This window comes from Branchiostoma lanceolatum, chromosome 4 (assembly GCF_035083965.1).
Source record: "Branchiostoma lanceolatum isolate klBraLanc5 chromosome 4, klBraLanc5.hap2, whole genome shotgun sequence".
Lineage (NCBI taxonomy): Eukaryota > Metazoa > Chordata > Leptocardii > Amphioxiformes > Branchiostomatidae > Branchiostoma > Branchiostoma lanceolatum.
Window position 1 is genome coordinate 17658540 of NC_089725.1, and position 26542 is coordinate 17685081.

General features: G+C 40.8%; 3 protein-coding genes across 6 annotated transcripts; 1 reads left to right on the plus strand and 2 right to left on the minus strand.

The window, feature by feature from the left end:
• Positions 1–266: 266 nt before the first annotated feature.
• On the minus strand, positions 267–9888 carry LOC136433011 (homeobox protein PKNOX2-like). 3 transcript variants are annotated; one of them, XM_066424754.1, is made up of 11 exons: positions 9777–9888; positions 5528–5776; positions 5140–5311; positions 4649–4852; positions 4246–4399; positions 3729–3910; positions 3158–3361; positions 2764–2840; positions 2344–2528; positions 2074–2183; positions 267–1771 (listed from the first exon to the last, which is right to left on the minus strand). In XM_066424754.1, exons 2-11 carry the CDS (start codon positions 5767–5769, stop codon positions 1610–1612), a joined length of 1692 nt encoding a protein of 563 aa, XP_066280851.1. In that variant the 5' UTR covers positions 5770–5776; positions 9777–9888; the 3' UTR covers positions 267–1609. The 3 variants fall into 3 exon arrangements, with proteins under 3 accessions (XP_066280851.1, XP_066280852.1, XP_066280850.1); XM_066424755.1 differs by lacking the exon at positions 9777–9888 and adding an exon at positions 6379–8662 and having other exon boundaries at positions 4682–4852; XM_066424753.1 differs by lacking the exon at positions 9777–9888 and adding an exon at positions 6379–8661.
• Positions 9889–10645: 757 nt separating this feature from the next.
• LOC136433019 (crossover junction endonuclease MUS81-like) lies at positions 10646–19070 on the plus strand. Of its 2 annotated transcripts, XM_066424770.1 has the most exons (19): positions 10646–10832; positions 12015–12087; positions 12660–12716; positions 12903–13042; positions 13197–13292; positions 13507–13587; positions 13819–13907; positions 14132–14293; positions 14721–14836; positions 15136–15210; positions 15339–15387; positions 15610–15737; positions 15864–15976; positions 16187–16306; positions 16651–16746; positions 17111–17236; positions 17691–17794; positions 18169–18252; positions 18359–19070. In XM_066424770.1, exons 1-19 carry the CDS (start codon positions 10680–10682, stop codon positions 18423–18425), a joined length of 1929 nt encoding a protein of 642 aa, XP_066280867.1. In that variant the 5' UTR covers positions 10646–10679; the 3' UTR covers positions 18426–19070. The 2 variants fall into 2 exon arrangements, with proteins under 2 accessions (XP_066280867.1, XP_066280868.1); XM_066424771.1 differs by lacking the exons at positions 10646–10832; positions 12015–12087 and adding an exon at positions 12252–12388.
• LOC136433018 (uncharacterized) lies at positions 18681–25716 on the minus strand. The gene is made up of 9 exons (XM_066424769.1): positions 25094–25716; positions 23950–24025; positions 23263–23468; positions 22778–22884; positions 22121–22251; positions 21384–21479; positions 20933–21069; positions 19647–20582; positions 18681–19492 (listed from the first exon to the last, which is right to left on the minus strand). The coding sequence occupies exons 1-9, from the start codon at positions 25575–25577 to the stop codon at positions 19233–19235; spliced, it is 2433 nt and encodes an 810-aa protein (XP_066280866.1). The 5' UTR covers positions 25578–25716; the 3' UTR covers positions 18681–19232.
• Between the last annotated feature and the right edge of the window lie 826 nt (positions 25717–26542).

Consider the following 26542-nt stretch of genomic DNA (forward strand, 5'->3'; position numbering starts at 1 on the left):
TTCGGTCATTGGAACTGCAGCTGTTGCAATATTTTGTTTGAAGACACCAACCTTTCTCAACTTCTGGCGGATTTCGCATTGAAATGCATGTTTTCTCGGATGGGTATGACATAAATAAAATACAATGCGGTGTATTCCGTATCGCCCAAAGTATCAGCCCGACCGCAGGTAGGATCGCCTGACGACCGTGTCATTGACAGTTGCATGTGAAATATAACTTTGAATATATTGTGTGTTTAACTCAGGAATACAAGATAGCTTTGCCATACTGTTTTGTATGAAATATTTTTTTTTATTCTCAACAAAAAAAACATTATACTTAATTACAGTGGCCAGAATATAGCCTAGTTGTATCAGTTATTATGTTACATATAATGTTATACTTTTTTGTCAAAACCTACCTAAAATTCAATGATAACAATAATACATATACATTGTACACTCATTTTATGAGAGTTTCACTGCTTTTTGTTAGAGCTGTACAAGCGTGGTTGGCAGATTTAGTAATATGGCATTTTCTTAACTGAAGGTAAACCTAACAAAACAGTACATAAAACTTAATAATAACGCAACTAAATAACAACATAATGGAATACACTGTCATGGGTCTACAAATGTTCACCTTCATATTAAAATTGTTGTCTCAAATCATACTTTTTCACTTGAGAGGAGCATTGCATGCTTCACATTGTTGGACACAGTATTGTTAGAGACATTTGTCTCTTCACAATCTTACTTCAATGACCTGTGACCTCTATCTGTATGTAACAACATGCTTATCCAACATATTCTCAGAATACAGGTCATGCAAAAAAGCATGTATGCATAAATGCCTCAGCAACAATACTGAAATCAGCATTTCTTACCTTGCAACATTTTTATACCTTAGTAGACATCCTACACAAAAAGGTCCAAAATAACGAATGTTTCTATTGGTACTTAATTTTTTTTTTCATTTTCAACTTCCAATTTACCAACATCTATAATTCTATCATTACTTCTGACATGAATTTAAATTGCTTGTCGAATGATTCTGTTATTGCTAAGTGTGCGTTATACATTATAAACTTACAAAAGATAGTTCCTATTATGGACGAACACTGAAATTTGTATCAAAAGTTTGGCAAAGTGCAAATCATATACATGTATGTACTACATGTACTTGGCAAAAGTGGTTCAATGTCCGATCATTCATTACATCACACTGACTGGAGTATAAGCTCCATACCAACTACCTTCAGCAGTTTAAATGACGAGAACCTACATGTGTCATTCCTGAGATACTCTACTAACACTAGTAACAGTAATGCAGACAAGGGCAGGGCAACATTAATGCCCTTTCTCAATACACTGCTGCAAAACTTTTTGACAGAACAGTCATATAATTCAGTGGAAGTAGAGACAAGAATTTCAATAGACAAAAAGAAAAGATCAACATGGAGCATAAAGACAGGAGGTCACAGGTCTGTAGGCAAAATGAGACAGCAGAGGTGTCTTGAAGTGTTAATGGTTTATCAATTGTTACCAGGACTTTCCACTACATGTATCAGTAAATATCTTTAGATACACTAATATTTATTTACACATGGCTGTACATAAGAAAAGTTTGTTAGTTCGATAGCTCTGGAGCAGTGGCATTATCCACGTCCAGACTACTCAAGCCTCCCGAGGGCAGACCATCGGACCCAGACTCCCTTTCCAACAAAGTCTCCTCCCCGTTAGACGCCATGTCTTGTAGGGATGGAGATGATGACCTATGACCTATCAGCATCTACAGTAAACAAGCAGAGGAATAGAGACCTTCAGAATGGGAAAGTTATCGATACCAGAAATGTTTACCCAAGGGATAACTACTAAACCTGTTTATCATCAGTACGGTCCAAAAGTTATAATACAAACACAAACATATAAACAGATAGAGGACAGAAACAAACAAGCAACACTCTTATGGTGACAGATTATGAAAAAGAGAAGGGTGTGAAGAAAAATTTGCTGATGTGTGTACTGCTGCGTCTTTCAACATGAAGCCAAATGGTGCATAGGGTTGTGTAAAGTATCAGATTTGTGGCTTACCTGAGAGAGGACATTGCTCTGTTCTGCGACAGTTGAAGTTGTGACAGAGTGGTTGTTCTGTAGACCATCCACTTGTTCTGCCTCTGTACTCACTGCATCCAACAGGTCACCTGGAAGGTACACAGAATACTCTGTTTCACAAGTATACCCAATTCCTCACCTCATAAACAAAGAATTCTCCACTCAATAAACTGTCAAACATAGACTGAGGGAATGGTGGACAACATTACTGACAATATTTCAAACAGGTTATCAAGGAGATGAACCTACCTGGTGTTTGTTCTCCTGTGGGTAACTGTTGATCTTGCTGTTGAGGGATGGACGTGATGAGGGAGTCTGGCCAGAACCTCTGTGTAGGTCGGTGTTGGGGTTTGGCCTTCTTAGCTTTGGGCAAAAGGTCTGGATTTGTTGCATCAAGCATGGGCTGCAGTATTCTTCTACGGGCATTTATGAACCTGTCAAAACACTGCTGTTAGCTTGGACTATAGATTGGCAAGAATAACTGAATTGCTGTAAGTGTATTAGTTATTAATCACAGAGGTATGAGATTGTACATAAACTTAATAAGAACTTTCAACCTGTTCATTGGATAATGACATATCTAGTTTCAATAAAACATGAACCAGTTAAACTGTTACAAGTTATGATTATATACACCATCAAGCCGGAATAGTAGCTACAGGAACTAACCAGTTATTGACTTGTAAAAGTGTCAGGTTGGTCTGGTTGGCAATTGCTCGCTTTTCATCCTCTGTGGGATATGGGTGCTGTAAATGGGAAACAAATACTAAAATTATATCACTGCTATCATTGTCCCACATGAGTTATCATGAACAACCATATAAGGCAGTCCAGAAAGAGGAAATACAAAAATTGTCAATTACTGTGCTACATTCCAGTTGTTACAATTCAGTTGCCTAGATACTACATTGATCTATATTCTGTAAACATAAGCACAACAGCACAATTGCTAACTCCCTCTCATACACTAGTATGCATACAAAGTTTGTAAGTAAGCTGCAATTACATCTGGTAATTGAAAAATTTGGCAAGTTCTGGTTTAGATGAGCAAGAATCATCTTACCACGATATGCTGAAATAACCAGGACCTCATGACGTCTGTCGCCTGCTTTGGGAGGATGCCCCGCTTCCCGTTTCGCCTTTTCAAGTCGTCCTCTGAGCCAGGGGAGTCCTGGGGACTCTGTGCTGATGCCACAGGATTGGTGGCAGTAGGGGTGGGGGGGCAGGCCAGCTGCTGTGGGACACCTTGTTGAGCCTGCACACCTATCTGTGGTCATAGTGCAAACATGTCAACAATTTCATTGAAATACAAGTTCTCAAACTAGATTTCTCAAAACAGTCTGAAACCGGACTATAATATTTGACCATAATGATGTAAAGGATTGTGGACAGCAAATCAGGTATGTTAAAGACAAATTGAAACAAAGTATCCTACTTTGCAGGTACTAAAGGTTACTCTTTTACAATGACCCCATAGAATATCAGACAGATACTCCTAAAATTGTAAATCAATGTAAATGATTTTTTACATGCAGAAAATATATACAATAATCAAATCACATCATTCTCTTGACATGCCCATACAATGCTATCACAACAAGAACAAACATGCACATCTGCAGTGCTGTTGTTACCTGTGACAGCGGGGTGCTGCCAGAGATGATGTGTGCTGTGCTGGTGGCTATCACCTGTGGCTGTTGCTGAATAGCCTGGGCTACCGGCTGCAGCTGTACAGTTGCTGGTAAGGACTGTTGTACACCATGTGCAACAACAGCTGGGGATGCCACCATAGTCACAGGCTGGTACAGCGTGCCATCTTAAAAAAGTGAATAAAGCCGTTCAATAATTCAAGAAAAAACAGCATTGCAAACTGTTTTGGAGCTTTCTAACTCAATAGTACACTCTGAAATGAAGTTCATAGAGGTTGATTTATTAGATCATATAATGGCCTGTGACGCCTTCTACTGACCACTTTACAGCGATACTCAATGACAGTGAACCTAAAATATTAATCCTGAAATAAAATTTTGGAGCGAAAAGTTAGCACTTACACAATTCTCTTCCTATAAAATCACATGGTACCTACTAAGGAAGATAATTAATACAAAGAAAAACATTTCATCCTCCATTATTACAATCCACACATCTCACCTGCCACAACCATGGCACCTTGGTTGACTGCAGCCAGGCTGACAGTCTGCCCACCCTGTGCCATGCCAGTCTGCAGTACCATCCCAGTGTTCAAGGTGGAGCCGTTTGTCACGGCTGTGACCAGAACCTGTGGCTGCACTGTCATCTGGCCATCCTACAAAAACATTGACATGACAGAATCAGTTATTAGTACAAAGAATGTATCTACAAAGTTTGTATTTGCTTGCGTGCACCATATATCTAAGGGTTTTGCTTTTTTATCTACTGATTACCAGGAAATCTGTATAATATCATCAAGCTATCCATATCTATCATGAACTTCATTCAAAAGTACCATTTGATGAAGGGTTTTGGAGCACTGTACCACTTAGTAAATGCCCTGTCGACTGTGACTGTGTATCACCTGTTGAGTGTGTACTTGTGTTTGCGGCTGCACCTGAGGCTGTTGTGCGCCTGGAAAGGATGCCAGGTCTGTCCTCAATAGGTTTTCACTCTGCATCTTCCCCTTCAGACAGGTGATGTAGCGGTTACAGAAGTCCTTACACAGCTCGTTCACCTTCTCCAGCTCCAACAGGTGGATTCTCAACACCTGGATGGCCTTCACCATCTGCATGGAGTCAGGGATGGAAATACATGTACACTTAATTAACTACAACTTCCATGGGCATGCACAACTGAATTTCAAGTGTTTACAAATGCTGATCTGGTTCCTACTCATCATATTGATATCTTGTTTACTCATGCTACAAGTATATGCAGATATTTCTAACTACATCAAACAAATATCTGCCTTACATACAGATACAGTTCAGTATCAATAGAAAATGCCTGAACCAGACATCCACTTTTTTAGATACAAGGGTGTAGACAAGAATACAAAATGTGTTAACCGACCAGACTGTCCAACTCTGGGTCATCACTGAAGAATGGCTTCCTGTCTGCTTCTTGGTGTCGAACAAAGGCCTCAATATCCACATCAAAACTTGCAGAAGATGGACACTCTGTTGTCTGGGTTGCCTGCTCACATTTCTCAAACAGCAAAGCCAGCAAGGGGAAGAGAGGATGCCTACAACAGAGAGGGAAGCCACCTTAACAAAATCAACTTAAGACACCTGAAATACATCCTTTTCATCAGATTTCCAACTATCCCACAATGTTTTGCCAATTGGGAAATGTTTTGGGTGGGTATACTGGGTAATGATATAAAAAAAAGAGGAATACTTTTAAAAAGTGTGGCACAAACTGTTACGAAACATGACTTTGTATGCAAGGAAATACTGACCTGTACACTGCACGCTTGTCTCCATCCAAATTGACTGGAGCATCGCCTGCAGTTTGCTTGGGCTCTACTGCTGCAGCAGGGGGAGCTGTTTGTGGTGTGATGGGTGCTTGTTGCTGGTCTCCAAATGTTATCTTCCTATCTGTACCCAATGAGCCCACCGTTGTGACAGGAAAGGTAACGTTAGCTGCCTCATTGTTCAATAGACTGACGTCAGGCCGAGAAGTCGTCATGGTTGCAACCATCAGAAAACTGTGAAAAGCAAGAAATTAATTTTTCAATATCTTCAAGCACCAGTTTCCCAAATGAAGCCATGTTATGTAAAAGCAGAAGAATAGAGCTACTGAACATTGTACACAGCAACTTGTGAACTTAATTATCATTTTAAGTCCCATTTGATAGAACTCATTATTGCTAGCGTGTGGAAGTATTGTAAATGCAGAAAATTTCGAAATGTTTGCAGTGGTTTCATGTTCGCGGTTTTTGCGGTAAGCCACGAACTTTAAAACCACCGTGATATTTTTGCCCCCCTACCCTCTTGTCTGCTATTGTCTCAAACGCAAACTAAAAACCACCGCGAACACTTCGTTTTCTCCCTACTGCGAAATCAAAACAAATAGTCAGAATTATTGGTGGATTTGGCTCATCATATTTTCATTAAGTGAACTGAGAATGACAGTGCTCTTCAAGTTTCAAAGTAATAGAAGAGCGATGAAAACAACATGTTATGTTCGGAATAATATTCCAGTGTAGGGCTTCTGTCACTTTTACTGTTCCAGGCAGAGATAGGATTACTAATGTTACAACCGGTATGCACATCTTGTCCAATGTTCATATATCTTGCTCTAGCTCACCACATACTGCATACGTGCTATCCAATCATCTCTCGCCCTCATCTGTGCAGACCTTGGTTATTTTTCTCTCCTTAAGATCTTCCAGTGGCAGAATCGTTATATAGGCAAAAGTGTCCAGTGGGCCATATAATAATTCTGCCACCAGGAGATCTGCTTGGAGATTAGATCCCCCATCCTATATACAAGTCTGTTCAAATATGTTCAAGAGCCATTTTAAAGTCTTCCATGATTGTTACTGTTATGGTAAAACACCAGACGTGACATGCATGATGCAAGAATGAAGCCATGTAAGGTCAAAGAACTCCCAAGATGGTCTGAATCAATATGTGCATAGTTGATAGGTATGAGTGAGGTGATATGGAGAATATGTGTAACTGTAAGGTTATGTAAACATCCCAGATGTCTGTTAAACTCTTTCAGATTTAGTCAGGCAAAACCATGCACACCATTTAGTTCACCTTCACAATCACCTGATGGTATTCTATGTCAAGGTGATGCTATGATAACACATTCATTTGCCATACTTGTCCTTAATCCAACACAGAAAGTTGCATGATGAAAGGTTGAGGTTTAAACATGATTTTTATAGTTATATGCCCAGTTCTATTGCACATAACTTCAGTTCACCAGGAATGTACAAAATACACAACTTATATATCTTATTATTTTGTCAAAATTTGTGCTGGCATTATGCAAATAAGTTTTCATAAATGTAGCCTTCGGAAGAGATTGAAACAAGATTGGCAACATAAAAAGATGTTGCCATGGCGACAGTGGTCTCTGTTAACGTTTTTGTTTTTAGCCAACATGCAAATAAGGACCTCGCATAATTTCGGCATAAATCATATCAGTCGATCACATTCTCTACCAAAATAAAACAAGTTGTCCAATGTATGAAAATCTTGTTTTCACCAAAAATGATATCGTACCATTTCCTCATAAATTATGTAAATTAGGCCCTCTATGCAAGATTTGTGTCTAATAGTGGCCACATTTACTTAACTTCCAAATGGTGCAAAAATGAAATCCCCATCGTTTACCACTATGGATTTATAGTATTTTGTCATTAATTATGCAAATTAAGTATCAATTTGCATAATTGATATCTATCGATATTTATCTCTTTCTCAGTTACATATGTCATGTGTTTGAGAGTCTGTGTTTTATGATAGAATGCAGCTGATTTATTAACTGTCCTCATTAATTATGCAAATCAGATATTGATTTGCATAATTGGCATATGAATATGTAAATCATCACTTAAGCTATCTACACACCAAAAATTATGATGATCCGTCATCCCCTTCTTGTGTTATTCTCTTCCAAAGTTTGAGTCAAAATCAGCTCCTGCAGTTCCAAAAAAAGCCGCTAGGGGGTCCAAATCTACAGGACATATTTTCCTAACAAAGAGCTATCCATCACTTAAAAATCATGACTATAGCATGTTCAGAAGATGAGATTTGAAAAGTGAAAGTTCCCCTGCAGTACCATAGAAAGTCGCTAGGGGGCCCAAAATCCAATCATTACAAGGTCTCCCACAGACCTACCCACCTACAAAATATGAAGACAATACATCCAGGCATTCTTGAGTTATCATCCCATGGACTTTCACATTCCTGTACAATTCCTAGAATTCTTGCAATCTGCACACAATATAGTAAAAATTTGGCTCGCCCCTGAGGCGTCGCCAAAAAGGAGAGTCAAAAGTTACAAGAAATCATACCCCTGAAATGTTGTAATCCAGCCTACATTCTTCTAACTTGCCAAATACATGTTGTTGTTAAGATTTTTCTGCAATCTCAGATATTTCCTGCAAATTGCAGGTGGGCATTTTAAGCCCATCAAAATTGTGTTTGCCCAATAAGAGAGTGACTGCATATTCAGGTTCTTGTTTAGATTCTTTGTTTTGACTGAAGTGGCTGGGCTATGAGATGTGTCTACAACATGCATCACAATAATGGTCTTTTGAGATGTGCATGACCAAGTGAAGTGCATGATGAAGTGCATATGACCAAACTTAATCCACCATTTACTCATTTCCATCTGAAGTCATGCTAGCTTATTACATTCATGTTGCCTACTACCATTACTTTTGACTAATTATTTGAAATCATCAAGTTATACAATTTAATGTACTTCAGTGGTGCATTTCAAACACATTTCAGTTTCTCCAATAACCTGTTTTTGCAAGCGACTTTGCTTTGAAAACAATGCTTTTAGTTTTACAGAGGGCCTGCAGATGCATAACGTCTTATGCTAAATTCAGGACTACCTACGACGTCGACTTAATTCGGCGAAGATGAGTGAGAGAAATGGAGCTGCTATGCTTCACGAAAAACTTTTTGTCCTCTCCTTACAAATTACATTATGATATCAATAGCTTTCTGTGCACACTTCATATTCAACTGTTAGTGTTAACATTAACCTGGGTTGCCTGGAATGGTTTAAAAAAATAAACTTTTGTTTTTCTTGGATAATGGGGTGCTGATTACAAAAATAATTACGCAAATTACACTGTGATCTTTAGGCATTGTTTTGCCTAATATGCATAGGAGGTGGTTTGTATGAATCTAAAATGCAGGGGAGGGGGTATGATACCAGAATTTTTCCAGCCCACCCTGCACCCTGAGCCTCACCTATTAAAAAATGCACAATCCCCATGGAAATGACAGACATCAGCGATCCAACAAATACATTGCGAAAACTGTTATGGTTATATCGATAAGGTTAAACATCCTTTGTTATATTCTGCAAATGGTGTAAATAATAAGACGCAAAAGCGCTGTGTAAGAGGTTTGATGCCCTGGTGCTCGGCGGCAAGCACCAAACAGCCCCCCCCCCACCCCCCCTTACAATAATCGCCATACTCAGCGATACAGTCGGCGCCGTTCTTGATGCTCATGGCTACTAAATATTTGCCGCCAGCCCCTCCCTTTGATGTCTACCTCACCCCCTGATTAGGCACCGCTGGCCACACTTCAGCAGTCGCTACATTATAATGTTTGAGGTTCAGCTAATTATTTCAGATAAAATGCAGCCCCCGGTCCGTACAGCCTGGTGTGCCCGGGACGCACCGCTGTCACCCCGGCTCTGATATCACATCGCGCTCTGTCCACTTCAAAACCTTCCTACAAGCTCTGAATACCAAACGCGGCCCAAACTCTAAAGATGGCTAAAACACAAGGCGACGAAACACTAAAGTACCCCAACCCTCCGATGACCGATGTTACACTAGCGATGTAAATCTGCAAGATTATTTGTAAACATCTCCCGCGTTTACGACGCGATGAGCCCCCAAGACCCTTGCAGATTCACTGGCAAATGAGAATGAAGCGCATTTGGGCGAGCCCCTAAATTATTCTGCGTTGTGAGGGAAGAGACATTGACTGGCAGCTTACCCGGACGTCAGTCTTCGTCAAACTATGCCAGCTCTGCCACAAATGTCAACGCTGGAACAACGGCGCTTGGATGATGGGCAGGGCTCACGTGAGGCTCATGAATATTGAATTAGGAACGTGCTACTTCCTCACAGGGGATGGTCCACCAGCGGTCACGGTGGTAACGCATAGCCAGGAATGGTTACTAGTACCATTTATCAATATTAAAATACACTCATATGATGGAAGTTTGAAAAACTGCTGTTCTCAGCTCCCTCAATCAACCATCATAGTAAATAGGCAACTTTCATGAAATAGGATAAATCAGGATAAATAAAGAGCTCAAACAGCAAAATGATTAGAATTGAATTGGAATTGATACATACATGATAAACCTTATTTCAGTTGATTGGTTATTTCCTTAGTTTCCTTTCTTTTGTATTTTCATGAATTTGCTCATAATCAAGATTCAGCATGATGATCCATGATGTGCGATGAATTGGTCATTGACATGATACATTTAACCTGAAATGATTGATCTGTTATCATTGAAAACAATGCAGACTTTAGAAGTTCATAGCATTGCCCATAGCTAATGATATGAAATATCATTGATATATGATATATCAACCCAATGGAACTTCAACAAAACAATGTAACGTTATTGTTAACAAAATCCAATGATTGCTGTAGGATCCCGTAGCATCGAACAAGTGGCATGAATTAGATGAATTTACGAAGTTGCTTTTAGTTTTTATTTGCCTTTTTGGCAACTTTATTATTCATCGGTGCTAACATAGAGTTTGCAGAGAGACTATGCAAGACATTTAGGCTTGTTCCCTCCCCCCTCCTTATCACTACATTTGGAACAGTCCATCTGATGTTGCTGATATGCGACACTTCGGTGCGAGACCATAGAGGTTCATGGCGGCCAAAATGAACAAGTCAGATAGTCAGTACGGCAGGAAAAAGAAGGTAGACACAAACCCTAACCCTCTGTTCTTACAGTGGCTTACAGAATGGGCAGATGAAGCTGAGGCAAAAGGACGCACCAAGCTACATTTCACGTTCTTGAAGGTAAACGGATTAATTATGTCATGATTATTTTGTTTTGATGGACTAGGCTTCTAGCAAACTTTTAAAGGGACATATTGTAGAATTTTGGCGCCAAAACTGCAAATATTCTGAATTTGAAAAAGCTGCATTCACATTTACAGCTAATTTGTAGCTTATTTACAACATATTCCCATCATTTTGTCACATTTCCATCGTCAATAACTGACACTAAAGCAAACCACACAAAATTGCTCTTATTTCTGGTCGCCTACCGCAGAACGTGAAAGCAAAGCTATTAAACCTCCTTGGTGAAAGAGATTCTCAAATTGTCCGTTACGGTCGGAGATCTTGGAAGCTTCGTTGGGGGATCAAGCATCATAGGAAAAATCAAATATTCACCTTGAATATTCACCTTGAAGATCAGCCAGTAGGTACCCTTAAGAGTAATGAGGCTGTGCCTAGTTGGTGCAAGGACATTATATAATGTCCTTGGTTGGTGCTAGTAGTGCGCATGTCATGGTAAAATGAACTTCAGAACTTTGCGCGTTCGATTGTTCTTCGGAATGTTGGACAAAATGGTGGACAACTCAAATGGCGGTGGGAAGTGTGTATATTTCAAAACTTTCGCATGACACACAATTAAGTCGCATTCATACGTTGTTAATATCCAAATGTAGTGTAATAAGGTAGATTTATGGTAAGGTAGATTTATGGTAAGGTAGATTAAGGTAGAAATTGACCAAAAACAGTGACTTCTGTTTACATGTTTTAATCGGTAAGATACAACAATATATATAAACCAGAGATAACAATATTCATATTATGTCATAATTTATGTGATGCAAACTATACATATGAGAGGAAGACAATCTGATATGATTTGTTGGCGGAGTGACTGTCCTCATGTGCATTATAGCTTTTTTATAGCAATTTTTCTGTCGTCTGTCATGTCTAGTACCTGTGCAAATCACATTATCTTAATCACCCATAATTGGAACCCTTGCCATTTATTCGGTATTTTTACCTCCTTGTTTGCAGGTATTATTTTCAGTGTGTCTGAAGCTGTAGTTAGTAAATGTTTTCACAGAGGTATGACTCATACTATGAGATCTTGGAACCCTTGTTTTGGAAGATGTGGATACAAATTACAATCATGAACAGGACACATTAAAAATTAATGTTACATATCTGTAACTTGTACAGGCAATCAAGTCTCTCAAGAAGTATCCTTTACCATTGCAGTCTGGAAAGGAGGCAAAGATATTAGATTTCGTTGGTAAGTCCCGGGCAGTGTACTACAGCCCAATTTTTACATTTAATTTTAAAATTTAATGACTTCATAGTCACAGTGCTGTTGCGGTGGCATTACGGCAGGGTGTTTGGGCCAGAACCCAGTGGTCCTGGGTTCGAATCCAGGGTCCCCCTGACATGCCTGACTTGTCCCGTTGACTTTTGGGAAAGGCACTTTATATGAATGTCTTCACTTTACACAGGTGAAAATGAGTACCTAGCTTCGGTTACACTGGGCCCGGTAGAACACCCCTCAACACCCGTAGAGACCGGCGACTAGTTTGGGTGTGAGTGTATCAAGTAAATCTGTCCGGATATGCAGCTTTTGCAAACCTGGTATGTTAAGCCATGAGGCGGTTTACCGGGTAGACACTACATACATACACGAAACAAAGAAACAAAAACTACAACTTTTAAAGATTGCCAAAGTTATCTTTACCTTTACTTCAGGCCATTTAAGATATTTTCTGAATGAAGGGACTAGAATTTGAGAGCCGGGTTTTGTGGATCTTCATATCTACAAAGAGGAATACATTTAACATGTTGAATATTTTCCAGGTGACAAAATTTGCAAAATGTTGGATGACAAGCTTGCAAAGCACATCCAGGAGCATGGTGAGTAAAGAATCCATTTCAAAATTGTCCTTGTCTATTGTCCAATATCACTTAACGAATTCTGATCAGCTTTCTTTAATGATATTGATCTTCCTTTAGAATGGGTAACTGGCGTTCTTGATATTTAGCTTACCATTCCGAATAGCCATCTTTAACCTATGCAATTTTCTCTTGAAATTTCCTCAGGCCCTTTGCCAGATGTTGTAGACACCAACCTTCCCAGTACCAGCAGGACTGATGCAGGACTAATACGGGGATCCCTGTCTGTCCCCCCTCCCCCTGGTGGTAGTGGCAATAGCCAAGGTTCCGGCGGGGAACCAAGACCAGTAAGTACTGCAGTGTTGTTGAGAAGGGAATCGCATGTCAAATAAGATACCGGTAGATACTTCATGCAGTGGTGTAAGGACTTTATGTGGGTTAAATATAACAATTTTCTTTTGCTTTACTGCCTTGAGTTTGACTCTCTATTTTTGTCTGCAGAAGAAGAGAAAGCAGGCTGGTGGTACAAAAGAGTACGTGCCAGCCTTCAGGTCTGGGCCCTATGCACTTCTAGTGACTCTCTACAGGAACATGCAGGTATGGAGGAGGCTGTAGACCAGTTTTCTATACTTGATCCTGCTAAAGGATGCCTTTTGTTTGTAACTATATAGTGCAATGGTAGTTGTTGGTACATGTAAGTGCACTCTCCTGTGGCTTTTATTTAAAGTGTACCTATTAAAAAGCAGATTGTAGGATGACCAGACAGTAGAACATGATCATGAAGTAAACAATGGCTGTTCTCATACTACAGAATCCTGACAGCAGAGGGTTCATGGCTAGGGCAGAGCTGCAGAGGGAGGCCCAACCTCTGTGTGACAAGTCATTTACCCTGGTAAGCACATGGGCTTTTCTGTTTGTAAATTACCAAAAATTCTGGTGAGTTGTTTTTTTAGTTGGAGAACAGTTTAATTTGTAATTATACATAAAGTGTTTGTTGATTTGCTTTAGTGTTGAGGATAGTATTTTACATCACAGGGCATTCATGTATTGATACATGTAGTACTGCAGTTTAAATGGGTACAAGACAAGAGTCTGAAACTAGCTATTTCATACCATTCTTCAGCCAGACCCTGGCAGCCACTATACAGCATGGTCTTCTATGGGTGGACTTGTGAAGAAGGGACTGGTCATCAAGGACAGCAACCCTGCCAAGTATGTACTAACCTTCATATCTTTAAGACTTTATGGTAAACTTTATATTATAAAATGCACAAAAGTACTTCATTTTCCTATTCAAGGATTCATTTATGTTGAAAGCCTTTGAGTTTAGTAAAACAAATCTTTATGTGCTTAGATGAGCCTAAGTTACAAAGGTAATTTGCATGTAGTTTAAAGTTGATTTAAAATGAATATTTGTTGCAATTTCTGTCACCCAGATATTACATCACAGACAAAGGAAGTGAGCTGGCCCACAAGTTAGAGCTGATTGGTGAGCAGGGAGTGAGTGGGTCCAGTCCACAGGAAGACAGTGAGGACATGGCTTTTACCCTGACAGGACCAGGGAATGCCGCACTAACAACTGGCCTTCATGCTGGAAGGTACATTGTGTGTTAGGCATCAGCTTCTGATGGGCACCTACCGTACCTTTACTGATAAAGTGATTCGGAAACACTGCTCATTGAAACTTACTATACATGGTCTTTGTCTTGTCTTTCCAGAGACTGAAAGTCATTTCTGTTTGCGGGGCTTAATTTCACAATAGTAGAAGAAAGTTTTGGTTTTCTCAGTGTATTTAGTCTGTGGTTGACACAATTTTGTAGTACAGTAGTGATACAATGGAATTGCATATTGGGCATACATGTGTATTTGCAGTGTCATTTTGCAGAGAGGGAGCCGTCACCACGGAAATTTAACTACTAGTACCACAGGCATTTCAAGATTGACACTAATTTGTGAACACATCTGTATAATACCTGTAACACTGGTGTCAGCCGCTCTGACCATGTATTGACTTTTACTTGACAGGACAGAGAGTTGTATAGATGTGACATCTTTGCCATCTATGGATGTTAATCCCAACATGAGGAGAGATGTTGGTCGGGCTGCTAGGGAGACTGTCCTGTCTGAGATGGAAACTGATGGTGAGGGCCCAATTTTGTATGAGCTTAGCTGTATCCACGATGCATTTGTAATATGGACACTGGAAGGTTTTAATTTTTTTGTTCATAAGTCTGAAAATTACTCTGAATATATTTTATACTAAAAAGTTTTCCAGGACAGATTAATTTGATAAGATTGACTTTTATGAACCTTGGAAACTGTCTGATAATCTAAGACCAAATGTAAGTGTTGATTCTCACTGGATCACTCACCTGTGTCTGCACTTTGATAGCATCCTTTTCAGTAAGCCCATCATCATTCTCTCCATCTTTATTCACAGAATCACAAGGAAGTGTCACAAGTAGATATAAAGATGACAGTAAATCAAGGCAGCCCCTGTTCACTCTCTCTCCAGGTCAGTGGAGTTGTGTCTTCTTTATGGTCTTCTTTCAATATTTTTGCTTTGTAGTGGGTTTATATCTATGTAGCTGCTGACAGTTCACAAATCCACCTTTGTTTATATTTGTACTATGCCTCTTGTAGGTGAGTTTGAGGTGGTGTTGTGTGTGGACACTCAGGAGACCACTGGAGGGTAAGCAATGCTTAAAGTCATCCTCTATTGTACCAACTTAGTCACCATTCACATAGTTCAAAGCTGTCTATAGAGTAAGTACGGGGCCACTGTATTCCTTTAAAAAGCATGGCTTTCTCTTCCTAGTCGGGAGACTACAGCTATCATTTCAGAAAACAAGCTAGTCTGACCATCTGACAACAGGATGAGTGTACAGAACTTACAAGTCAGTTGTTTCCACAGTGCTGCAGGCAGCAGGAAGGTGAACCTGGTGCCAGAGCTGCAGAAGAACAGTGTGAGGTGTGATGTGAGGAATCTGCACGTCGGAGACTTCCTCTGGGTGGCCCGGGAGAAAGTCAAACGTCTGCCAGGTCAGAGATTTAGGGTTTACGGTGCTTTAAATAAAGCAAACTGATGTGAAATTCTGAAGTTTTTACATTGTGTGAGTGGAATAATTCTGGAGATGTTTGGAATTCTTGTCTGTCGTGTCAACACAGGCCAACTCCATCCACCCTTACCCAGAGAGCTGGTCCTGGACTATGTGGTAGAGCGGAAGAGAATGGATGATCTTGCGAGCAGTATCAAGGGTAGCAGATTCAAGGAGCAAAAGGTGACAAATAAAGACAAACCTAATCCTGTCAAGTTTACGTCTCCTTAAGCAGTACCATGCATTAGACACAATATCATCAACTAGGGGTATTGTTATCCAGCTGGACAAAAATATGATTGAGACCATATTGAGAAATGCTACACTAGTATTAGTGCAAGATGCTCATTTTGCCGACAACATGTCAGTTTCCCATTTGTTCTGATTGTGCAGTTCCGACTGAAGATGAGTGGGCTGAGGAAACCCATCTACCTGGTGGAAGACTTTGGCTCATCAGCAGCACACTTCTGTCTTCCTGAAGCGACTCTACAACAAGCAGTAGTTAACACTCAGGTTTGGATCCATTTATGTAGTCATAAATGTTTGATGTTTAATTTTTAAGATACTGGGTCACTGAGTAATAAGTGGAGCACTATGCTGGAAGGAATGGCTGGCAACAGAGCATTTTTAAAAGGATTGTTATGTTTTAGTCTAGAGGTTGCAAACCTATGTCCATGTACACTCAACTGCTCACTTCATGTCCTAGTGTCATGTTTTTCATGGATTAACTTTAGGACAGCTTACATATCTTAGATATATGGAACTGTAGTTATGTACCAGCCATACTGTGTACCTTGTACAATTGTTGCGCAATATTATTAAAGTTATCTTATCTTCAGTTCCGGTGATTGTTTCAGGTGACAGATGGTTTCTTTGTGAAGAGAACAGCAGACATGAAGGAGTCTGTCACCTACCTCACATTGATGACTCATTATCTGCAGAGCCTCTATGCTGTAAGTTACACTTCCTATGTAACAAATGTATCAAGACTGTCTCCAGGACCCGTCTCTTCATCCCAGGACGGAAATTAGTTTGTTGGGACAAAATCATTTCAACCTGTCCATCAAAAAAATCTAAACTTCATAACATGAGATTGAAAATGTATTTTTATAAGCTCAAAATGGCAGATTTGACAACAAAAATTAACAACATGACACATGGGCTCTGATTCCAAACAATGAATGGGACAGAAAAAAATTTAAAGCTGGAGACAGCCCTGAAGTGTGTGTTGAAATTAAATGCCCTTCAATTTTGTATTAGGTCTTGTCTTCAACTATTTCATTAAACTATCATTGTACTGTTGATTCCTGGTTGAAGGGGAAGACCCTTGAGGGCTACAGCCGAGAAGATCTACAGGATCAGTCATCAACCCTGAACCTCAATGCCAGTGTGATCAAACTGCTGACTTTTCCTGAATTCAATGAGACATCAGTAAAGAACAAGGTAAGGAATTGTTTTAGAAATAGTTCCTGCAACTTGAAATGTTACAGTTGATGGTTTTATTGTTTCATGACAAGTTTCACAAAACCAATCACCTTCACATGATTACCAAGACGAAATAAAAAAGCTATTTAAAAGGGTTGTCACTTCCATGTTTTGCTACAGTTATTCTAATAAGAAAAACAGAACTGGCTTCAGCTTGGGCCTTATTTTTAGGAAAAGAGACCTGTACAGTACCCAAGGAAGAGACTGATCAAATGTGGGAGAAGGTAATAATTGCACAACTATTTCAAGTCAGAAGCCTAATCTCAACATGGCATTCTGCTGGACTTTTAGCAAAGCTTTAAGTCAGGCAATACAGCTCAAAGCTGTGGCCACCGCAGGTTGGCATTGCTTAATCTGCAGCTTTGTGGCATGTGACAATCACATCAGGTTGATGCCAGACCTTGTTCACCAGGTGATCTCTGTGAAGGAGATGTTTGCCAAGCAGCTGATGCAGTTCCATGGCATGTCCAAGGAAAAGGTGGCAGCAGTGGTCAACACATACCCTACTCCTGTGGCGTACGTAAATATGATAAAGATATATGCTAGGTTATACCATATCTTATGACTCTTTATGAATGATTTAATCAAAGCGTATGAATGTGGTTTCCTTGCATTTGATACAGAGCTGTCTCTAGCTTTAAATTATTTTCTGCCCCACTCATTGTTTGGGAGCCCATGTTGTTAATTTTCCTTTTCATTTGAAGCTTAGGAAAATACATTTCGTCAGTTTCATGTCACACAGTTCAAATCTTTTGGACCGTTGGGTTGAAATTTATGTCCAGTCCAATAAGTAAATATACATCCCGGGTCTAAGGAACAGATCCTAGAGACAGCCCTGATTTGATAATTTGATGTTATTTCATTTTTTTCCCAACTTGTTTTCTCCCCAGCCTGTTGCAGTCATACTCTGGGTGTGGTTCAGCTGGTGAGAGGGAGAGGATGCTGGCACCTCTCAAGTATGGGCACACTAAAAGGTGATGACATTCAAAAGTATCTGCTGGGGTCTTCTGTGACTAGCCTTTTGTCCGTGTTCCAAAGACTAGAGTGCAATGTTTTACCAGAATTTTCTTGTGTTGGCAGGAATCTCGGACCAGCTCTCAGCAAAGCAGTGTTCCAGCTATACTGCAGCACTTCAAACCTACAGTGACCTCCACAGTTCAGCAGAATGAGACAACGGTAACATTACAGATGTGTAAATTACAGATGTGACGTCAAGCCTGTGTGGTTATCAGGTAACCATAGGCCTGTCCAAACATCTGATACATTTAAATCATGGTCAGAAAGCGACTTTGTTGTGGTTGAAGCTGTTTGAATGAGGCAATAATAACAGTCTTGCTACTCAGAGATTTCATTCTCATATATGTATCTTTGAATACAAACCATGACAAAGGAGACAAGGAAATAACTTAAAAGGGATAGATGTATTTATGCCTTTTGAAGGCACTTCAGAACTCTTAATACAACCGCAAGTGTACAGCAGAAGAGTACATACGTAAGTGTTAACTAACAATAACATGCGTACATGTATGTCAATGGTAACTAAACTGTTATGTCAGGAAAACATAGACTTTTCAGTTACAATCATGAAAGTATCCTCTATAATTACGTGTAGTTATGTGGTGTAGATCTTTGGTAGAAGAGCTACGAGGCACCTATCATCAGTACTTTTTCTTCAATGAGAAAATACTAATGTTGCAGAACAAAGTGTGATATACATGTACTTATATGTTAAGTATTTCTTGCCACATTCAACTTATACTCTCAGGAAAAATAAAGACTAATCTTTCCTTCACCACCCTTTTATTTTTGCAACTGTCTCTATAGATGTTGTGTTTATAAAATAGTCTCTAAAACAGTAGCTGAACAATTCATTAGAATGACACTGGCTATAAGTTTATCATTTCTGGTATATGAATGAAAGTTGAAAGCTAGCTGAACCCACTACTGGTGTGTTTTAGAAGTAAGTTGGTCTGATCTTCATCTCTACCCTCTTGAGGGAGTAGAAGGTGTCCTGTTTCCAGGAGTACCAGTAGATGCCGTCGGCCTCACCTCCGTACACACCTCCTGAGTAGTACACACCGTTCAGGTTGGAGTCCCCACACTGGTTGTACCACCAGCCTCCCTTGTGAGTTGTGGCACAGTTGGCTCTGGACTTGTCATTGTCAGCATCGTATGTGGAGAAGGGCATTCTGTTGTTGCCACTGAGTGTGTTGCCTGTAAGGGATAGTAGAATCGTGGTAGATATCATGAGTCTGGTTTATTCCATTGATATAGAATATCTAGTCACTGGTAAACCAAAGGCGAAATATACGTCAAGAACTTATTTGGTTGCAAAAAGGTTGCATTCTAAAGGCTCTTTTTCTCTTACCTCTGATCGAGTCACCAGCAGTTCCACTGTATCTTCCCAGATTCAGTCTGAACTTGAGACTTTCATCACCAACAGTAAACTGGTCATAGTCGGCGTGCACGACATTGCCCTCCCAGTCCTCCAGCTCCACCATGAGTGCGTAATCGTCCTGGTGGGAGATGTGGTGTAGGATCGTGTTGCCCAGCCAGTACTCTGCTACTGGAGTCCCAAAACCATTCGTGTAGTCTGAGTAATTCCTGTTGAAGTTCTCCCTCCCGTCCAGCCTTCTCTGGAACACTGTCCACCCACCACCGTTTGTAGTCATGTCACAGTACACAGGCACATTCTCAGGCTGGGTTAGGGTAGAGGGGTAGATGTAGTACACACCACTGGCCTCAAGTCCATAGTCATATATCTCTGAGCAGTCTATTGGTTTGATTTCTCCGAGCTCAGCCCTGCTGACTTCTGGCACGATTGGGTATCCTTCATACTCTGAATCCACACTCCGGCTTGGTGGTTGTACAGGTGGAGGTACAGGTGGTGGTTGTGGCCGTGGTGGTGGTTGTGGTCGTGGTGGTGGTGCCTCTGGCTTCCTTGGTCTCTCCCTTCTGTTGCCATTTCTCCGTGGGGTGCTTGGCACCTCGGGGTCCCTCCTCCCACCAGTGGGTCGGCGACCTCTGGGGGGTGCAGGTGGGGCCGTTGGTTGGACCACTTCTGATGCCCCTCCTCGTTGGTCCTCAAAGGATGATGGGATTTGTGTCGGCAGGGACAGTTGGGAACGTGGTGGAGCGGGGGCAGGCTGGTTGAAGGTGACAGGTGGAACTGGTCTTGGGGCAGGAGCAGGAGCAGGGACGGCCTCATTTACATTGGCCCGAGGAGCAGAGAATCCTGGGATGTCCAGATCTAGACCTGATGACGATCTACCACCAGTCTCGGGGAACCTACCAGAACTTATAACTAAATGCAATACAAATATAAAGGTTGTCAAGTATAAAAACCTAAGTGAATTGTTCTAAATGGGGAGACAATGTACCCATCATTTGCTACAAACATTGACATAACTAATCACTTCAGACTCATGTTGTTTAAAGGATTGATGGTAGACAATGGTCAAGTGCTGGAAAGAACACATGGTTTCAGCCATAGTGGGCCTACCTGTAACTGTCGGAGCAGAGTTGTTCTGGCTCTCGATCAATGGTGATATCATGAATAAATACACAAATACTTGCATGGATTGCTACATTTAAAGACTAGGGCAGGCATTTACTACTTTATATTTTCCACCAAGGAAGTATAAGTGTGTGGACCTGTTGGGATCCCAGAAGGCAGTGATGTGACATCTAAATCATCACAGCAGCCCTTGTCTTTAATCTGGTTGAATGCTTGTGAGTAGGCCCCCAGCTGGCGCTCCAAGATGTTACATCTTTGATCCAACGATGTAACCCTGAAGAAAAATCAGATGAGTAACAAGAAACAAGCATTTCAAATTACATTTGGTAAAAGCCAGTGCCAATGATTAATGTTTTATGGAGTCATTTCCAGCCAAAATTGCCACAGAACATGAAGTAAGATATTAGAGTGATTTGAAAATCCATAATCTATGTTGTACAGGTTTTCACCTAGGTCCCCAACAAAGCCATCTCCCAGCTCTGTGGGAGAGGATCTGTACAACACAAATGTACAACAATTCTCATCATCATAGGAGACATCTGAGGAAGATAAGGTGTTGACATACTAATAAGACAAACTCAAACTGACCTGCCTCTGTCTTGGGTTAACTGTGTCTCCAGTTGGGACATCTTGTTGATGTACTCGTCTTGTATCGCCAGGGGAGCACCACGGGCCTGCTCCTGACTACACACACCAGGATCAACATGAGTACAATAGACCAATTTGAACAACACAAAAGCATTTCGTCATAGGGGGGATTTTATACACAAACTGTGTCATTGCGCACGTCCGTTAAGAATGGAATATGTTCTAACGATGTTCCCCCGCCCAGTGTCATGGAGCCTGGCGGCTTGCAGGTATTCACTTCTCCAAAACTTATTTCAAGTGACCTGTTTGATAACATCCATATTAACATTGATGGCTTTCAAGCCTCTGTCTTTACAACTTAGAATCTGTGGGGTGTTTGTACATGGTATCACAGAGGCTCTGCTGTTTGACTGAACCTGGAAGAGTCAAATCTATAAATAATTTGAATAAATATAGGTCATTATATCATGATTACTAACTGGATTGTAAGATGGAGAGGGGACACAAAAGTAGAATATTTTGTAAAAATTAGAAGCAAATCAGACTGGTGATGTTAGCTACAAAATATTTTTGAAGTACAGTACATATACATGCATGTGTGTTGGGGGAGACTTGTATAAAAGTATAAGTTTTGTAATGGTGATCAGTTATCTCTAAATACTAAGGTAGCTGTTCGGCACCAAATCTGTACTGGTTATGGGGTTAGTCGGCAGGTAGTAGGTTAAAGGAAGACATACCCTTGGTATTGCATCATCCTCAGTACTTCTTTCACTCTCTGATCAGTCTTTGCGATGTCCCTGTCATTGCTGTTGATCTGCCTCTCCAGGTAAGTGGCCTTGTTGTTTGTGTCAAACAACTGTCTTTTCAGCTGTGAAACCAAATAAATAATAAGTGCAACATGTGCCACACCAGGTCTTCATGCTTTGGTATACTCAATAGTATGGTATACCGCACAATAGTATGGTATACTGCACAATAGATTTTTCAGTTTTGTTCTTTCACATCTATTTCTTTGACTTTGGAATTGACTTAAGCATTCCAGGACATTAGTATCCATTTTCCAATATTTCTTTTGCAATGTATGGCATATGGCATATATTTGCTCAATTTGCAGCTGCTTTGTACAATTCACAATATGGTCAATTCTTTTTTCTTTTTGTGGAAACAGACAATGTCATCCATATAACCAGGTCAACATGGCCTAACTGCTCATCAAGTGACAGGCAAAAGCAAGGATGTTATCAGGGAAAGGATTTACTAGTAGGCGCTGCACTATCTTTGGGAAGGGTTAAATGGGATCCCATGTTCAAGGAGGTGCCTTGAGCATGGCACAAGAGCCTCATTACTCAGATGGGCTCCCAGTCCCACTGTCTGTAATTATACAACAAGGTTACCTGAGCTATCCTGGCTGCCTGGTCCTCCCTCTCAGGACGGGCAGCCAGCTTCTTGACCTGCTTCTCCAGCCCCAGTACAGACTCCTCCATGTTATACCATTGGTCGGCTGGGTGGAGGGGGGACACATGGAACTGATTAACATGCACACCCCAAATTCACACATTACCAAGGCCACAGGAGGGACTAGACCTTGTAGCACCCCTGCAGTTGTTACATGGTCTATTTATTTAGCTATAGGGTGAGTAATATAAAACCAGTCTGTGCAAATCTGAGGTCCTTGCGCATGCATTAACTTGGACTTAAGGTAAGCCACATGTTTCGTCTGAAATTATAGGCATCCTAGCAGCATAAGAGGATGCAATAGCTTATCATCTCGTGTTGTACATAGATCTGCTGCTGTAATAGTTTGCTTGTGATCTGCTAGCTAATTACTGCATGTACAGTGAGTGCACCATTTAGATGCACCAGTGAAAAGCCTCCTTACCGGTGTTACTCTCCACCTGTGACAGGCGTGTCTCCAGGCGAGCTATGGTGCCTTTGTACATGTTCTCCAACCTCAGCAGCTTGTTGTCATGTTCGTTGATCATGTTGTCCAGTCTGTTGGTCTTCTGCTCCATAGATGTGACAGTAGATCCAAGTAGTTTGTTCTCCTCCATGCCTTGCTCTATCTCTGTCAGGCGCTGGTTGTATCTTTAGGACCAAAGGTATTGTTACATGTAAATGGAGATCATCTAGAAATGTCTAATGTTGCAGTGGTCTTGCATGGTTAACATTTCAAAAAGAGTATGAATGAGGTTATTGCTTGCTTGGCCACTGTTTTCCAGGCTAGGAGTGTTTAGTCAGTCTGCAAAGCATAGGCTTGTTTTTGGCAGCCTGTCTTTCAGCTGACGTTTTGAGATATTCCTGATTGAGTGAGCGATATTATTGATACAAACCCCGATAAAATTCCACAGTGTGTGCCAATGAACTGGGCAGGCAGGCAGCACTCTTAGACTAGTTAGAGATAGCTGCAAGCTCACATTGGTATGGTTACCATAACTTTCCAGATTGCCAGGATCTGCAGAATAACAGCGAAATCATCCAATTTTGAATGATTTAAAGCCTTTACCAATCACCCTTAAATGGACTGACAAGGACGGAAGGAATATATCTGTTTTGAAGGAATACTTACCTTGCAATATCTGTTGCACTCTTTTCCACCTTTCTCCCAAATTCATTGACTTTTTCATTCATGCTGGGAAGCATATCTTGAAGAATGGAAAAAGGTTATTAAACATGTGTATGTTACATTTTTCTTCATAATATAAAGTTATTGTCTGTATCAGGACAATGCAACAATTACAACTGGGGCATTGAGTAGTGGGTACCATCCTGGTTCTATTACCTTTCAGAGCAGATGCAAACTTACCAGGCTGCTGTATCAACCATCAATAAAACCATGCTATTAGCGCTGTCAGCCAGCAGGACAACTGCTGCGTTAAGTAAGGTGATGGTAGCTAATCTCTTACTTTTGGCAGAATCTTCTCTTTCCGGGGCCCCCCATAGATTGTCCTTGAATCTGCCTGATTTTAATCTAAAACATGAAGTTGTTGGCATGTTTGTACATACTTTCATCTGGGATCTGAGCCATTACTGTACATCCGGTCATGCCACTGTGCCAAGATTTGTGAAAAATTGCAAACTTAGCACCAATTGATTGTTTTAAATCTTTGAAAGTAAGTACTAGTAAGTAAAGTAAATCTTTGAAGATTATGAACCAAGGAAGTTATAAGGAGCCTAAACTTCCTTTTCTTCTGGGCAGGCTCATTAGGATAATGCAATGCGTTCACAATCAGGTGTTAGTCTATAAATCTACTGGTATCAACCAGAATGGCCAGCTTTCCTAGCATTACAGATGAAGATTTTTTTTCTATTGCTGGGCCTTGGAAAATACATCATACAGCATCAAAGATTAAGAATCCTTGCATTCTGTCAATGAACTACAATATTTGATATAAGAAGAAAGGACAACATTTCTAAAATGCAAATTCAAAACAAAGCCTTACATAAATTGTACCATGTACAATTGTCGTGCAATAAAGTTCTTCTTCTTCTTCATTACAAACCATATATGGGTCACTGACCCTGTCTAACTCAACCCAAGATGGTTTTACCCTTGGCAAGCTCAGAGGTCATAGAGTTAACGAGATTGACATGTTGACCTAGCATGCCTTGAACTAACTTTAGGCAAACAATCTTGGAATGGGTGTTCTGCCTAATTCATAATTTATCCATCAATTATGCATTATTTATCCTATAGATGATGATATATTTACCAGAAAAAAGTTTGCTGTTCATGTTCTGCACCACCAGCCTCGTTGTTGAGTGTTGAGACTTCAGTTGCCTTAGTTCTGCCAGGGCTTCTCTTAGCTGGAACTCCATTTGGTACATCCTTTCTCTTCTCTGGTCCTCTTCAATCTGCCGTTCATAGCTGTAGCCGTCGTAGTAGTCCGACTCTGAACCGTAGTCATAGCCACGAGGAGGTGCGGGGACCTGTGCAGGTGGTTGAGGATCAGGCGGAGGGGCTTGTCGTCTGGGTGGAGGGGTGGGCTGGAATGGAGGTGCAGTCACCACAACATCCAGGTCACTGTAGTCATCATAGGGAGGGTAGTCCTCACCGGGAGGATATTCCTCTATTGGATCCACACTGTCATAGTATGGATCCACTGGCAGTGCAATAGCATCCTCCTCACCGTCTTGAGCAGTCACACCACTCAAGAACAGAGCCAGGACCACAGCACTGCAAACCAGGGAGGCCATGTCGCACTGATTCCTGCCTGACTACTACTAACCTTTTGAACCCTGTAAAATTTCCCTGGAATGTGTTTCTCATCAAGTCTGCCCACAGACCACTTTTAGGGGTTTCCTTCGCCATTCCCAGATGTGTCCTGCCAGCAGGAAGCATGACTGGAAAAACAGACAGATCAGATTTCAACAGAGGGTTATTGTTTTGTCAAGGATAAGCCAGGCTTGGCCAAGAATTTCCTCAGATGCCATTTACAAGTTGAGTTTCTGGTTTCAGTCTGTCTTGTAAAGATTTAGAATCAAGAAATGTCAACAGAAGGAGATAAAGTAAGTAACATGGGTAGGAATTGATAAGGTGTGTGGACAATTATGGTTTGGATTTGACTTGTAATTTTCTCCATTTCTTCCATAATAAAGCACAGCAAATTGAGGGAGGGATATTTTGTTTGTGCAGCAATCAATATTAACCTTAGGTGTTGGAGTGAAAAGCTCCATTTTGGTGTTTGATTTGGACATTTGAATGATTGCTGCTTGTGCCTGAAGAGGAAGAACAGATGGAGGTCAGATCAGCTGTTGTCTGTGACTGAAAATGGGTGGTAATCTGTTGGTGGTAATCTATGGGAGGTAAGTCTATATTTAGACTAAATATGGGGCAGGCCAAGTTGTTTATATGTAGGTCAATTCACTGAGATCAGAGTGTGGCATTGAGAAGACAACTTGGCATTGGGTTATTCCATTGGACAGTCTGAATGGGGGATCTATAAATATTTTCCTACCCCTTTTTGGTTTTTTACAGAGTAGAGTTTACAGAAGTTGTGTAAAAGGTCAATAGACAGAGGGGAAAATGAGCCAGGTAGTCCTCAGGGCAAGCTGACACCAGGTACCTACCCCAATTAGCAATCTCAGGCAAGAATCTGGGACAGCCAAGTTCTCACACTGTCACACTGGCAAGGGCACATTTGCAGAGGTCACCACAAGGA

Coding starts and splice junctions, on each gene's coding strand:
- LOC136433011 (XM_066424753.1), bottom strand. Junction 4,853..5,139: donor ACCCAGAGTTGGACAGTCTG/GTCGGTTAACAC, acceptor GACTCCATGCAG/ATGGTGAAGGCCATCCAGGT. Junction 2,184..2,343: donor CACAGGAGAACAAACACCAG/GTAGGTTCATCT, acceptor TGTACCTTCCAG/GTGACCTGTTGGATGCAGTG.
- LOC136433019 (XM_066424770.1), top strand. CDS start 10,680: ATGGCGGCCAAAATGAACAAGTCAGATAGTCAGTACGGCAGGAAAAAG. Junction 10,833..12,014: donor TACATTTCACGTTCTTGAAG/GTAAACGGATTA, acceptor TAACTTGTACAG/GCAATCAAGTCTCTCAAGAA. Junction 13,293..13,506: donor CTCTCTACAGGAACATGCAG/GTATGGAGGAGG, acceptor CTCATACTACAG/AATCCTGACAGCAGAGGGTT.
- LOC136433018 (XM_066424769.1), bottom strand. CDS start 25,577: ATGGCCTCCCTGGTTTGCAGTGCTGTGGTCCTGGCTCTGTTCTTGAGT. Junction 22,885..23,262: donor ACAGGTGGAGAGTAACACCG/GTAAGGAGGCTT, acceptor CCCTCCACCCAG/CCGACCAATGGTATAACATG. Junction 21,480..22,120: donor AGGATGATGCAATACCAAGG/GTATGTCTTCCT, acceptor TGGTGTGTGTAG/TCAGGAGCAGGCCCGTGGTG.